This window comes from Camelus dromedarius, chromosome 18 (assembly GCF_036321535.1).
Source record: "Camelus dromedarius isolate mCamDro1 chromosome 18, mCamDro1.pat, whole genome shotgun sequence".
Taxonomy (NCBI): Eukaryota; Metazoa; Chordata; class Mammalia; order Artiodactyla; family Camelidae; genus Camelus; species Camelus dromedarius.
In genome coordinates, this window is record NC_087453.1 from 44,879,880 (window position 1) to 44,892,686 (window position 12,807).

Genomic DNA, 12,807 nt, shown 5'->3' on the forward strand with positions numbered 1-12,807 from the left:
TTACTACTGAAGGGCCGAAGCCTGCACTGCTGGCAGTGCTTAAGCAAACCCAGGTCACAGGACATCCCTGCAGGGGCCTCTGCCAGCTGCCCCACACCTGGGCGATGCGCTCGTCACTAGACTCACACTTTCTGTATTTTGCACGGGTAAGGAGGAGAAACATGATACTCATGTAACCACACGAAGGAAGGATTTTCAGTTCAATTCGGAAGTTGCTTCTGGAGCACATGCTACGTATGGGCCTCAGGCTCAGGGCTGCAGACAGCTCAGGTGACTCCCCCAAAGTCTGGTGGGCAGACGGCTTCTCGAGGAGAGCAGTCAGATTTGCCCTGTGCGCGGCAGATGCAGCAAAGAACCCCGAGGATGCAGGGATGGGGAAGCCAGCCGTGAGGGGGGACAGGCAGACAAGGGTTCCCTGGGAATCCCCGTCGGGAAGGGCGAGCAGCCCACCAGACACAGGGAGCAGCGTGTGGAAAGGCACAGAGGCACAGATGATTGCTTCCTGTTGGCTTCAGCGAAAGCATAGGCTGTTTGTTTATAGGGATGTGGTGGGAAGAAGGGATGGAGGGCAGGGCAGGGCAGGGCAGGGGCATATCCGGAGCCGCCTGAGTCTTCAAGGTGGTGGAGGGCACTTTAGAAAGATGACCCCAGGCAGGGTAAGAGTCAGACTCTTGAACAGGCTCTCTAGCCCAGGTACCAAAGCCATCAAATCAGATGCTGGCCAACACCGCCTGTGATCAGCATGGTGAGCCAGGGTACTCCCCAGTCAGTGGGCCAAAAACCGCTGGCAGTGACCCGAATCCACCCACACGTTTGCTCTTCTGAAATGGGGCGGGGGGCTCTCTGTTCCTGTCGCTCTTAAAGACATACAGCTGCCCTAGATGCTCAGCTCATCTGTGGTTTTGAGCTGTGTGGCGGGGACAGAATGAGGTTGTGACAAAACACTGGGAGTTTCAGGGCAGGAAAACCCCAAGGCTCAGATCTTCTTTGTACCTTCGGGTGGGAGGGGCTGAGGAAGAGGAAGAAGACAGGCGGGAGAAAGATGTACAGGAATCCTTGGGTATTTGCCAGGGGAGGGGGGCTCCAGGGCCCTTCACGGATACTGGAGTCCATGGATGCTCAAGTCCCTTGTATAAAGTGATGCAGTGTTTGCATATCACCTACTCACACCCTCCCCTTCACTTTCGATCATCTCCAGATCACTTATAGTGCCCAGGGCACTGTAAATGCTGTGTACATAGGAGGCTGTGGGCAGCAAATTCAAGTTTTGCCTTTTGGAATTTCCTGGAATTATTATTTCCAGAATATTTTCCATCCATGATTGGTTGAACCCCCTGATGTGGAACCTGCAGATACAGACTGTACAGAAAGCCAGGCGGCTTTTCTTTTCTTTCTTTTTTTAAAATTGAAGTAGAGTTGATTCACAATGTTGTGTTCGTTTCTGGTGTACAGCAGAGTGATTCAGTTATACACGTATACATATGTGTATATCTTCAATTTAGGTTATTGCAGGCTATTGAATATAGTTCCCTGTGCTGTACAGTAGGACCTTGTTGCTTATCTGTTTTATATATGGTAGTGTATATCTGCTAATCCCAAACTCCTAATTTATCCCTTCTCCCACTTCCCCTGTGGTAACCATAAGTTTCTTTCCTATGTCTGTGAGTCTGTTTCTGTTTTGTAAATAAATTCATTTATGTCATTTTTTTAGATTCCTCCTATAACTGATATCATGAGACATTTGTCTTTCTCTGTCTGACTTACTTCGCTTAGCGTGATGATCTCCAGGTCCATCCATGTTGCTGCAAATGGCATTCTTTCTTTCTTTTTTATGACTGAGTAGTATTCCGTTGTATAAATATACTACATCTCCTTTATCCAGTCATCTGTCTATGTCTTGGCTCTTGTAAATAGTGCTGCTATGAACAATGAGGTGCATGTATCTTTTTGAATTAGAGTTTTCTCCAGATGTATGCCCAGGAGTGGGATTGCTGGGTAGGGTAACTCTGTTTTCAGTCAGGTAGCTTTTCAATTAATCAAACCAAGTAAACCACAGGTAGCGCAGGAAAAAAACACAACAGGCCCGAATCAGTAATCCTGGAGTCCTTTTTCAAAGGCACACAGTCCCCATTCAACAGGAGCAGAGGGGGCCAGTCAGTGATCTTTGCCGGCTCTCTGGGTGTCAGGTGCTCATGGTGTAGATCTCAGCCAGTCCTCCCAGCAGCCCCATCAGGAAGCTGTGAACGGCCCCGCTTCACAGATGAGAAGGCAGAGGCTCGTCTTCTCTCAAGGCCGCAAGGTAGAAAACCACTCATCTGGACTTTACATCTGCCCAGGGGCCACGGGACCCTGTGTGGTCTGTCTACTCTTTATGAGTAGTTTGTACAGAGGAGTGGAGAGGAGTGGCCGGGTGCTCCTGGGGCCGCCCGGGGTCACACCTCAACTCTGCTGAGAAGGGCGGATACAGTTCCTGCCGAGAGGCAGAAGCCAGTGGTGGTTCAGGGTCAGGGCTCAGACTGGACTGAAGTCCCAGCCCGGCTGCCACTCAGCTGTGTGTGCTTGGTCACAGGCCTCAACCCCTCTGTGCCTCAGTTTCTTCATCTGTAGCAGGGTTACCCAACACTGCCATGCACACCCCACGGACACTCCCTTCCTGCTGGATTTCCACCGGAACCCTGGTCCGGGGTGATGGAAAGGCTGGGGAGGGAATGCCCAGCCCACCGGCAGGAAGCCGCCCTCAGGCAGAGACCTCCCCAGGCAGACATGGGGCAGCTCCGAGGCTGCCCTGCGCTGTGTCTCTTCCCGGTGGTGACTGCTTGACAGCACGCACGCCCTGGGCTGCCTGCCCCCGTCCGCTGCCTGTGCTCCCGGACGCCCCTCCCCAGGGAGCTGCTCAAGCCCTTGTCCCTGGGGGCTTTTGGGAGACCCCGAAGACAAACAGGGCTCATGTGCTCGTGTCAGCTGAAGGCTGGTTCAAATACGCATTAAGCGCGTACATATGCTTGAAAAGCACTGCCACCCAGTCGGCATCAGTCCCGATCCATCAGCCAGTTACGCGGCCAAAGGAAGACAGGTGAGCATATAAAGAGCCAGCTCGTTCTGCCCCTCCTGTTTGGAGCGAGGCCTGGTGTGCCATCTCCTGGCTTCACGACCAGGTTCTCCACTGTCCTGGGAAGGTCACTGGACCTCTGAGCCTCGTGTGGATCTGCAGAACGAGGGGGGACTCGCCCCTCCATCACAGGGCGAGGCGAGGGCACCCGCCCGGCCCCGCACGACAGGGACTGCGCTAACAGACGCCCCTCCGCGTGAGCGATTGTAAGCGTTTCCATTTCACAGTGGGAGTTCCCCACAAAGAAGGCCCCCCTCTTGCCATCAGACATGAGCTATTTCTCCTACTTTGCTTTTTTGAAAAAATATCAGGATGCTAGAACTTGACTAAACCAAGAGGCCAGAGGACCTATCCTCACTTTGGATCTTTGTTGTAACTTTAGGTCGCAACCTGTACATTTTGAGCATGTTGTTTAGATTCTGGATACTGTTAGAATCTTTGGAGAATACTGAGAGTCTTTTTGCTTTAACCATCAGTCGGATTCAGGCTGCTCCTTCTGCCATGACTGGATGGCAGTTCAGAAGTTCAGGCAATGACAGTGAGAAAGGGATGGTGATGGCCAGAGTCGCTTAGAAAGAGGGAACTGGGCTGGCTGCCCGGCCTCCTGGTCACCCCTTCCCGAGACCCGCGCCTTCTCCGAACTTCACCTCCGCCTCTGGGCTCTCGCTTCCCCTTTGGTGGCAGTGGGTGAGCAGAAAGTGTCCTGACCTGGCTGATGAGTGGTCTGTCCTGTGATGGTTCCCTGTCTCCTGTCTGACTTTCTCTGGCATCTGTGCTGCTGATGAGGTGAAGTAAGGGACGGCAGGCTTCACAGCACTAGAGCCCAATGACTGGAACTCGGCTTATAAATCTGTCTCAGGTCACACTGAGGCAGGAGCCCCAGGCCACTCCACTCCCTGGGCTTTGGGACCAGTGGAGAAGATCTCTGTAAACTTTTTCAGAAACTTTATTTCCATTTGGTTACTCAGTTAGCAGTCGGTGTCTAACACTCAGAATTCTGTAGCTCAGACAGTTCTCCAGGATTTTCTTATTTCTCTGTTTGTAGATGGACACAGTCGCCACAACCAGAGTTCTTGGGTATGAATCCCCGCCCCCCGTCTTGCCATCTGCGTGGCATCAATCTCTCTGGGGTTCAGTTTCCTCATCTATAAAGTGAAGAGATAATAGTCCTCCCTCTGTGGGTTTGTTGGAGGATGTCCTCACATCTTGAGCGCAGAACAGTATCATTCTTGGATTCTTGGATTTTAAAGCAACCGGAGGTGGGGGAGGGTGTGGTTCAGCGGTAGAATGACTGCTTAGCATGATGAGATCCTGGGTTCAGTCCCCAGTACCGCCATTAAAATAAATAAGTAAACCTAATCACGTCCTCCCTACCCCCCAAATTTTTTTTAAATGAATAAAGCAATCAGAGATGATGGAAAATAGCAGATAGTAGTCATTTACAAGCAATATGATAGGTCTGCTCTTTCCTTTTATTCTGAGCTAGCCCACGAGCTGAAAGATTTTTCTGTTCCTTTTGTTCCATAAAATCATTTTTCCCTCTTGCTTCGGGGGCAGGACCTGGTTTTCCTGTTGGAGAGAACCAGTCGGGGACTTCTTTTTTCCTAGTCATTATGTTTATTAAGGATTTGCAAGGGTGGGGAGGAGTGGTTAGGAGTTAAGTTCTGAAAAAGAATGCAAAGAGACCAGTCTTTCTTATTTCTAAATTATGGCCTTTAAAAAATGTACTAAAACAATTTTTTTTCCTTTGGGGTTTTAAGGGAGTGAGCACGCAGCAGTGGGTCCTGGGTTTCAGCCCTCCTAGAAGACTTCCACAGTCCCACCAGTTTCTGAGGGAGTGTACAGTGCAAAGGCCAGAATCCCTTCCCTGGGTACAAGGGTGAGTTGCACAAGGGACCCACTCAGCCTGCTGGCGACCATCTTTCTGCTGCCGCCCCCCAGGCACAGCGCAGAATCTTTCAGAGTGATTTGTGTGACTGCTCTGGCCCAGAGGTGATCAGTCTGGCTCTGAAGTTAAAAGCCGCCCCTGGGGTTCAAGGCGGAAATCCCAGGCTGGTCTCCAGCAGGTGTTTTCTGTGGGTTTGACTTATCACACGGTTATTGAGGGTGAACTTACATCCATACAGTGTGCAGCTCTCAAGTGTTACCCAGCGCGACGATTTTCACACGTGTCGCCACCACCCAGATCCAGACACAGAACGTCTCCACCCTCCACAAGTGCCCTCCCACAGCCTCGCTTATTCCCAGTCCTGGCTTCCGTCGTCACAGGCTGGTTCTTCCTGCTCTTGAACTTGGCAAAGATGACGCTCATCCGTGTCCGGCTTCTTTGTCCTCTGAGACTCAGCCAGCCGTGTCTGGAGCTGCAGCGTGCTCTTCCCGGGAATGACTCTTCCATTGTCTGAATTCAATTTCCTGGATTCCACTGTGCGGATGTGTCCTGGCGCCCATGCCATTGGGAGGGGCCTTTGCGTTGTCTGCAGTTTGGGGCTATTATGAATAACGCTGCCACCAGCATTCACATGCGTTCCTGATTCACGACGGACGTGATGTTTGCCCCCCTTGTTGGCCTCCTTTTAAACAGAGTGGTGATTACCAGGAATGCAGCTTCAGAATCTTTGGGTGGAGGGACTGGTCAATGTTTATGAACTTGAACTCTAGAACGAAGAGACCATTTACTTTGAAAAGCAGTTGGGGGGAGGGTATAGCTCAGTGGTAGAGCATGTGCTTAGCATGCACAAGGTCCTGGGTTCAATCCCCAGAACCTCCATTAGTAAATAAATAAATAAGCCTAATGACCTACCCCCCCAAAAAATATTACAAAAAAAATAAAGACAAAAAAGAATGAAAAGCAGTTTGGTTGGTTGTGCGTCTTCAAGCAAACCATTAGCTATCAGTTTCCTCATCTGTAAAAAGGGCCTAATAGTAGTATTGTGCAAAAATAATAGAGTTGTTGTAAGAATTAGATGAGATAACGAGTTAAAGCCCAGCCCAGCTGAGCACTGCGTGTTAATTGCTGTTACTGACTTTTCATCAGAATGACCGTCTAGGGTGAAGTCAGAGATGCTCTAGGACTTCATATAAGTTTGTTAACGCGACAGAACCAATGCAGACCAACTAATTTGTTTTAATCCCAGATGTGAACTGAAAATGTTCTGTTTTTTAACTTAATAACCTCTTTTGCTTCAACCTTGAATGTCTGGAGTGATATAAACCCTGTATTTAAACAAAGAGATCTCCTGATGGGAGATGTGGAAGTGGAGGAACAAAGGAAACCTTGGGCCAGGAAAGCTGGCTGTCATGGGATCAGCACCAGCTCGTGGCATCAGTTTGAACTTGGGGTTGTGGGACAATTTTTTTGGTATCTGTGTGCGTGGCTTAGATTTATCCTTGTCCCTGACCTTCTAATAATCGGGGATAATTTGGAGTCAATGTGATCTGATGCTGTGTCAGGAATTCCACAGGCCAGAGGGGGAGCTTGACCATTCCCACGGATCTGTGGGCTTCCAAGATGAAAGGACGTCAAATGTCAGATACTCCGTGTGGCTGTTACCCGGGTCACTTTGATGAGCGTGTGAAACATTTGAGACGGAAAAACTGATGTTGAGGAAGCTGAGAGCTTATCTTTGTGCAAACCATCTCCAGCCCAGACCTCCTCCAGGTTCACGGTCCCAGTCACTGTGCTGTCAGCTGCGTGAGCTACTCCCTGGGCAAAACCATGCAGAGGAAAAGGGGACAGTAAGGCCTCCCACACTGGGGGTGCCTCCTCGCTCTGAGCAGAGACACGCTTCAGGACTTCTTCAATGTTTGTTTTGAAATCATTTCAGATGTAGAGAAAATTTGCAAAAAAAGGGTATGAAGAAACCATGTCTGCCCTTTACTCAGAGTCCCCAGTGTTAGTGCTTTGCCCAGCTTGCTTCACCCCTTGTCTTTCTCTGTTTACACGCACACAGGAACACGCATGCACATGCGAGTGCATACACATGCGAGTGCATACACACGCGCACACACCTCTTTCTTTTTTTCTGAGCTACTTGCAGGCACTGTGTCCCTTTATCCCTAAATACTCAGTGTGAACTTCCTGAAAACAGGGCCATTGTGTTACAGAATTGCAGTAAAATTAACACTGCTTCAGTGCGAACAGGATTACCTAACCTGCAGGCTTTATTCAAATCTCATCTAATATCCCACTCATGCCCTTTTTGGCAAATGAAATAAAGACTTATTTTTGGTCCAGAATCCAATCCAAGATAGCATGTATATTTAGTTGTCCCCCCGCCCCAGGAAATGTTTTAAGGGACCTGGATCCCTTGCTGTTAAAAAACCCTGCCTTTAACATAGTTGCTTATCTGTCAGGTGGATCCTCAATGGAAGGGCGAGGTCAAAAGAACGTCTTCGAGAATATTCAGCTGTGTTTAACGGTGTGGGGGTGTAGAAGTTGTTAAAAAAAAATGTTCCATTGTACTGATTGTGTGCAAGGGAGACTGGAACACTTCATTAGGGAAGAGTCACTCTTCCTGGCTTTACAGAAAAAAAAAATGTTGGTGCGTGAGTTGGTGCTAAATTCGGTGGGTTGAGTGCGAAGTTGGGACGTGTCTGCCTTCTAACCAGCGGGCGGGGTTGGAGGTGTCCGTTCCGAGAAAGCAGACCTTGCATTTCTCCTTTCTGCGGACCATGGTCACATAGCTGCGCTTCCTTTGGCAGATGTGGTGTTGGAGAAAGCCATGCACAAGTGCATCTTGAAGCCCCTGAAGGGCCACGTCGAGGCCATGCTGAAGGACTTCCACGTGGCCGACGGCTCGTGGAAACAGCTCAAGGAGAACCTGCAGCTGGTGCGGCAGAGGAACCCCCAGGAGCTGGGCGTCTTCGCCCCCACCCCTGACTTGGTGGATGTGGAGAAAATCAAAGTCAAGTTCATGACCATGCAGAAGATGTATTCACCAGAAAAGAAAGTCATGCTGCTGCTGCGGGTCTGCAAGCTCATCTACACCGTCATGGAGAACAACTCAGGTGATGCGGGTCGGGCTTCCTGGCTCCCAGATGCTCGCTTTCTGCCTCTCTCCTCCTCTCCACCCGGGGGCTCACAAAAACACTGTGTACTCCGGCCTCTGGCAAATTAGTCAGCATGCAACAGAGTAACCGCACGAAGAAAGTAAGCGCGGGAGGGCAACAGCAATGTTGTACGATGCCAATTTTAAGAAGATTTAGTCCCAGGGAGTGGGTACAGATTCAGTCCCTGGAGTCTGAGTTCCAGTCCAAGCTCTGTGCACGGGTTAGTTAAGTGTGGGACTTGGCCCCCTTCATCAACCTCCCCAGCTGCCGTTTCTGCACCTCTGGTGGGTGTAACCCTGTCCTTCTTCAGTGCATGTGCATGAACATTAGTGCTTACTCTTGTCATTGGCCCATGAGGGTTTGTGTCAGCGATTTGCGGCATTTGTCAGAAACTTGGAGCGCTCGGCTATGACGTGGCTTCATTGCAGCCGTGTCACAGGCTGTGGCTTCTTGGCTACAAGCTGAAGCAATGTGATGGGAGTTCATGTACATTTCAGAGCAGGGAGTCAGCTCTTGGGTTTCCCCTGTGCTGCTTCTTGTAGAGGCAGGGGTTCCCATGATTCATGGGTAGTGATCAGCCTTGCGATGTGCCGGGGCTCGGGTGAGCCTTTTTAATTCCGTACATGATTCCAACTTTTCCTCTGAAATTGCTTGATGGAGAAGCAACAGAGGGAAAACACAGGCTCTGTTAACCACTGCTGAAGTAGGTAGTCATGTGCGGGCACTTTGCAGATCATGGAACAGAGACATTAAGATGTGAGCTCTGGGTGGAGGTGTAGCTCAGGGGCAGAGCACGTGTTTAGCATGCAGGAAGTCCTGGGTTTAATCCCCAGTACCTCCATTTAAAAATAATAATAATAAATTGGGTTACCTCCCCCCCAAAAAAAGATTAAAAGAAATTAAAAACAAGAAAAAGACCTGAGCTCTTGGGCTGCTCATAATAGCAGATGAACATTGCCTCTGAGATGTGACACCTACTTCACATACAAGAGATGTATTTTCTGTGGTTCACAAAATCATTTGTAAAGTCTCCAAAATTACGTCTGTACAGGATTGTGTCCTTCTGAAGCACACTTCTCAACCTCAGCACTAGTGACATTAAAACCGGAGGATTCTTTGTGGTGGGGCCGTCCTACCTCCCGTAGGAAGTTTATCGGCATTTGGATGCCACGAGCACGCCCACCCTTCAGTCATGACAATGAAAAATGTCTCCAGACAGTGCCAGATTCCCCGGGGGGCAAAATCACCCCTAGCTAAGAATCTCTGTTATAATAGCAGCAAGGACCAGACATTTTTTGCCATATGTTCATTGTATGCATCTATTCAACGTATGCTGAATTAACACATTTAAGTAAATTAAATGTGTGCTCATCTTGAAGACAGAGAAGGAACAGGTTATTCCTTGATTGAGTTTGGTCCTGTCATTATGTTTATAATAAATTTTTTAAATCTTATTTTTTATTATTTTTTTGAGGGGGGAGGTGATTAGGGTTTGTTTGTTTGTTTTAATGGAAGTGCTGGGGATTGAACCCAGGACCTCATGCATGCTAAGTACACGCTCTACCACAGAGCTATGGCCTCCCCGATCTGTTTATAATTAATTTGCACAGGAAACAAAAGGAAACAGGACACAAAGGATTAACACAATAAGTAGACACTTTGCAAGTGTTTTATCACATCACTTGCTGAAAAGTTAAACTATTTAAAAGTACTCTTGTTCTATTGCAAAAGTTGGTGCAATTCGCAAAAATGGGGAGAAAAATCTTCCCTGTGTTCATTGACTCAGGCATTCGTTCTGAAATTTCGAGTTAGGGTTGGTCCCTGCCAGGAGCAGTGGGAAGGGGCGTGGGACACAGAGAATTCCAGAAACACCCACCTCCGTTTATAAATAGCACATTTCCCCAGCATGACTCCTCGCTGTCTAATAAAAGCAGCAAGGAGGATATGAAAGAAAGATGGGTAGAAATTGTCCTGTCTCCCCCTTCCCGCCCCCAGGGAGGATGTATGGAGCTGACGACTTTCTGCCGGTCCTGACCTACGTCATAGCTCAGTGCGACATGCTGGAGCTGGACACCGAGGTCGAGTACATGATGGAGCTCCTGGACCCATCGCTGCTCCACGGGGAAGGTAACTGGCTCTCATAGAAGCGGGGGGAGCTGCGTGCTTTCTGTCAGTTTCTTTTACTTTTTCTTTTTTCTTTTTTAATTGAGGTGAAGTTTATATAACATAAACTTAACCATTTTAAAGTAAACAATTCAATAGCATTTAGTCCACTCACAGTTTCGAGCTACCTTCCACCTCTGTTTAGTACCAAAACATTTTCATCCCCCCAAAGTAAAACCCCATGCCATTCAGCATCATGTGGGTGTTTTATTTTTTAACTGAACTATATTCGATTTATCTGGTGTACAGCAGAGTGATTCAGTTACACACACATATATATTCCTTTTCATATTGTTTCATTATAGGTTAGTACAAGATGTTGACTATAGTTCCCTGAGCTGAACAGTGGGTCCATGTTGTTTATCTGTTTTATGCACAGTAGTGTGTATCTGCTAATCCCCAACTCCTAGTTTATTTCCTCCCCCTCTTGGCATCTTAAGGGTTAATGGCCTTTTAATTTTATCCATTTATAAGAAGGTGCTGACTTTCTTCAGATTACAAAAGCAAACCATATTCATTGTAGAAAATTTGGGAAAGTCAGAAAAACACGCAAAAAATGTAACCCTGCCATCATTATACTCTGCCGAGATTGGTTAATTGCAGTACAAAAACTACCATTCCACAGAATAAACTAAATGCCATTTTTAAAAAGAAATGGTTTCTTTGATTCCAAGAGGAAGCCGTAAACTCTCATTGGAGAGTATTTCCACTGTCAGAAGAATGGTGAAGGCCTGTCTTTTGTTTTCATCTTTATTTTTGACGTTTGGTTTTCGAGATGAAAACAGCATTGGTTTTCTTTTCTGTTTAAAAGGTAGCTTCTGCCCGTTGTTCAGGTGACCCTGCCGTGGAGCGAGATCTGGGCAGGGTGCTTTCACTGTCGGTCGGCTTTCCTTCCTGTGTCTGCTTGACCCCGACATGTCTTCACAGAGAATCCCCTCCTTACGCACCAGTTAGGAATTTTATCTCAGGAATCGCTGGGGTGTTTGTCACTGTGGTGCGCAGGCTTGAAGAGCAGAAATAACTGGGGCTCTTGTGCGAGCTTGTCTTCTTCAAGGGGAAGAGATTGGAGCCATTGCCTCGTGCATACTGACTGTCCCTGTCCGTGTGTTCCCGTCAGAGCCCAGATAGACCCCGAGTGAATTGTTGCATAATTTATTTTTCTCCAGTGAGTTTTAGTCTGGGCTTGAGTAAAAAGATCCACGGCAATGGGGTCCCCCCAGGGAATGCATCATCCTGGGATTTTCCCTGGAGGAAACTTCAACGCACTGTCACCCCTGGAGCGTGTCCCTTAGTTCCCTAGGTCCTCAGGGCTTGGCTCTCTTCCAGAGGATCGGTCCTCCTGGGCCCCGAGGTCCCCCTTCCGCCCTGTAGGGAGGACACTGACTCGGAATCCTTGATGACTGTCTTTCCATTCTGTGAGTGAGCCTCTCCATCCTTTTACCTCTCTCCCGCCCCCCCCCCTTTAATCTCCCCTCATTAATATTCACAACACTGGGGCCAGACCTTCTGGGCCCCCAGACCCTGCCTGGAACCACCCCCCAGATCCCCACCCCTGGCCCTGGGACTTCAGGGGGCAGGGCAGGGAAGCACGGGGCTTTGTCCAGGGACCAAGAGGAGCGTACATTCAACTCCGTGCTGCGGTCTTCCTTTCTCCCACTGCATTATTATTACAATTTTTTATGCATCTGAGGGTTTTTTTGAGTTTCAATCATGTTTAATTCTAGTCATAAGTAGGTTGAACTCTTGGGGCTTTGGGGAAAGTGCATGCCAGTTTCACTCAGAAAATTACCGTTCTGTTGCTGACAGCGTGTACTTGGGACAGACATATGCTTACATCATGTGGCCTGAGGATCGAGACGGCCACTTCCTGCCACCTTTTCCAGCGTTTCCCCAGAGCCCAGCACTGCCCTGGGCGTGATGGTGACAGATGGGCAGGTGGCTGTTGTCACGTCTGGGAATCAGAGAGAAAGACAAGGACCCGGGGGAGGGTAGAGCTCAGTGGTAGAGCCCACTCTTAGCGAGCACAAGGTCCTGGGTTCATCTCTGCTCCGCCGCCCTCCCAGCCTTGCAGCCTGCCTGCTGCCCAAAGCGCTCTTCGGTTTGCGGGACCGCAGCCCACATCTGTTTTCTGCTGTTTAAGCAGGTAGTTTCATTTACGGAAAAGGCGTCATAGAAAACCTTTTACGTGCACAGCCCTTATGGCAGGGTTGTAGTTTTGCTGAAATTTAAACCTTCCCCTAATTACATCCACATGTTTCAAAGTGTGGTCAGTTTTGTGCTTCCAGCATTTTGAGTTTTCCCCTTAATGGCCTGAACCGTGAGCCATGGAGTCTAAAATTTGACGTCCAAAGGAAACAGCTGCCTCCCAGACTCGGCCGTCACTGTCCCTCCAAATCCCCTCTCCAGTACTGACACCTCCACAAGCCTCTTTTGAATACTGAAGTCCACATCAAGTCCTCCTGAAATCCTCTGTGTAGCGTTTAAAT

The 12,807-nt window shown here is 48.8% G+C and overlaps 1 protein-coding gene across 11 annotated transcripts in view; it reads left to right on the forward strand.

The window, feature by feature from the left end:
* The window catches only part of RIN2 (Ras and Rab interactor 2), a 196,999-nt gene that overhangs the window by 179,470 nt on the left and 4,722 nt on the right, over positions 1-12,807 (forward strand). For all 11 annotated transcript variants that reach the window (XM_031434317.2, XM_031434316.2, XM_064475918.1 and 8 more), the window contains 2 exons: positions 7,811-8,116; positions 10,154-10,285. In XM_031434317.2, coding sequence (XP_031290177.1) covers positions 7,811-8,116; positions 10,154-10,285 — 438 coding nt within the window. The remainder of the gene's footprint in view (positions 1-7,810; positions 8,117-10,153; positions 10,286-12,807) is intronic.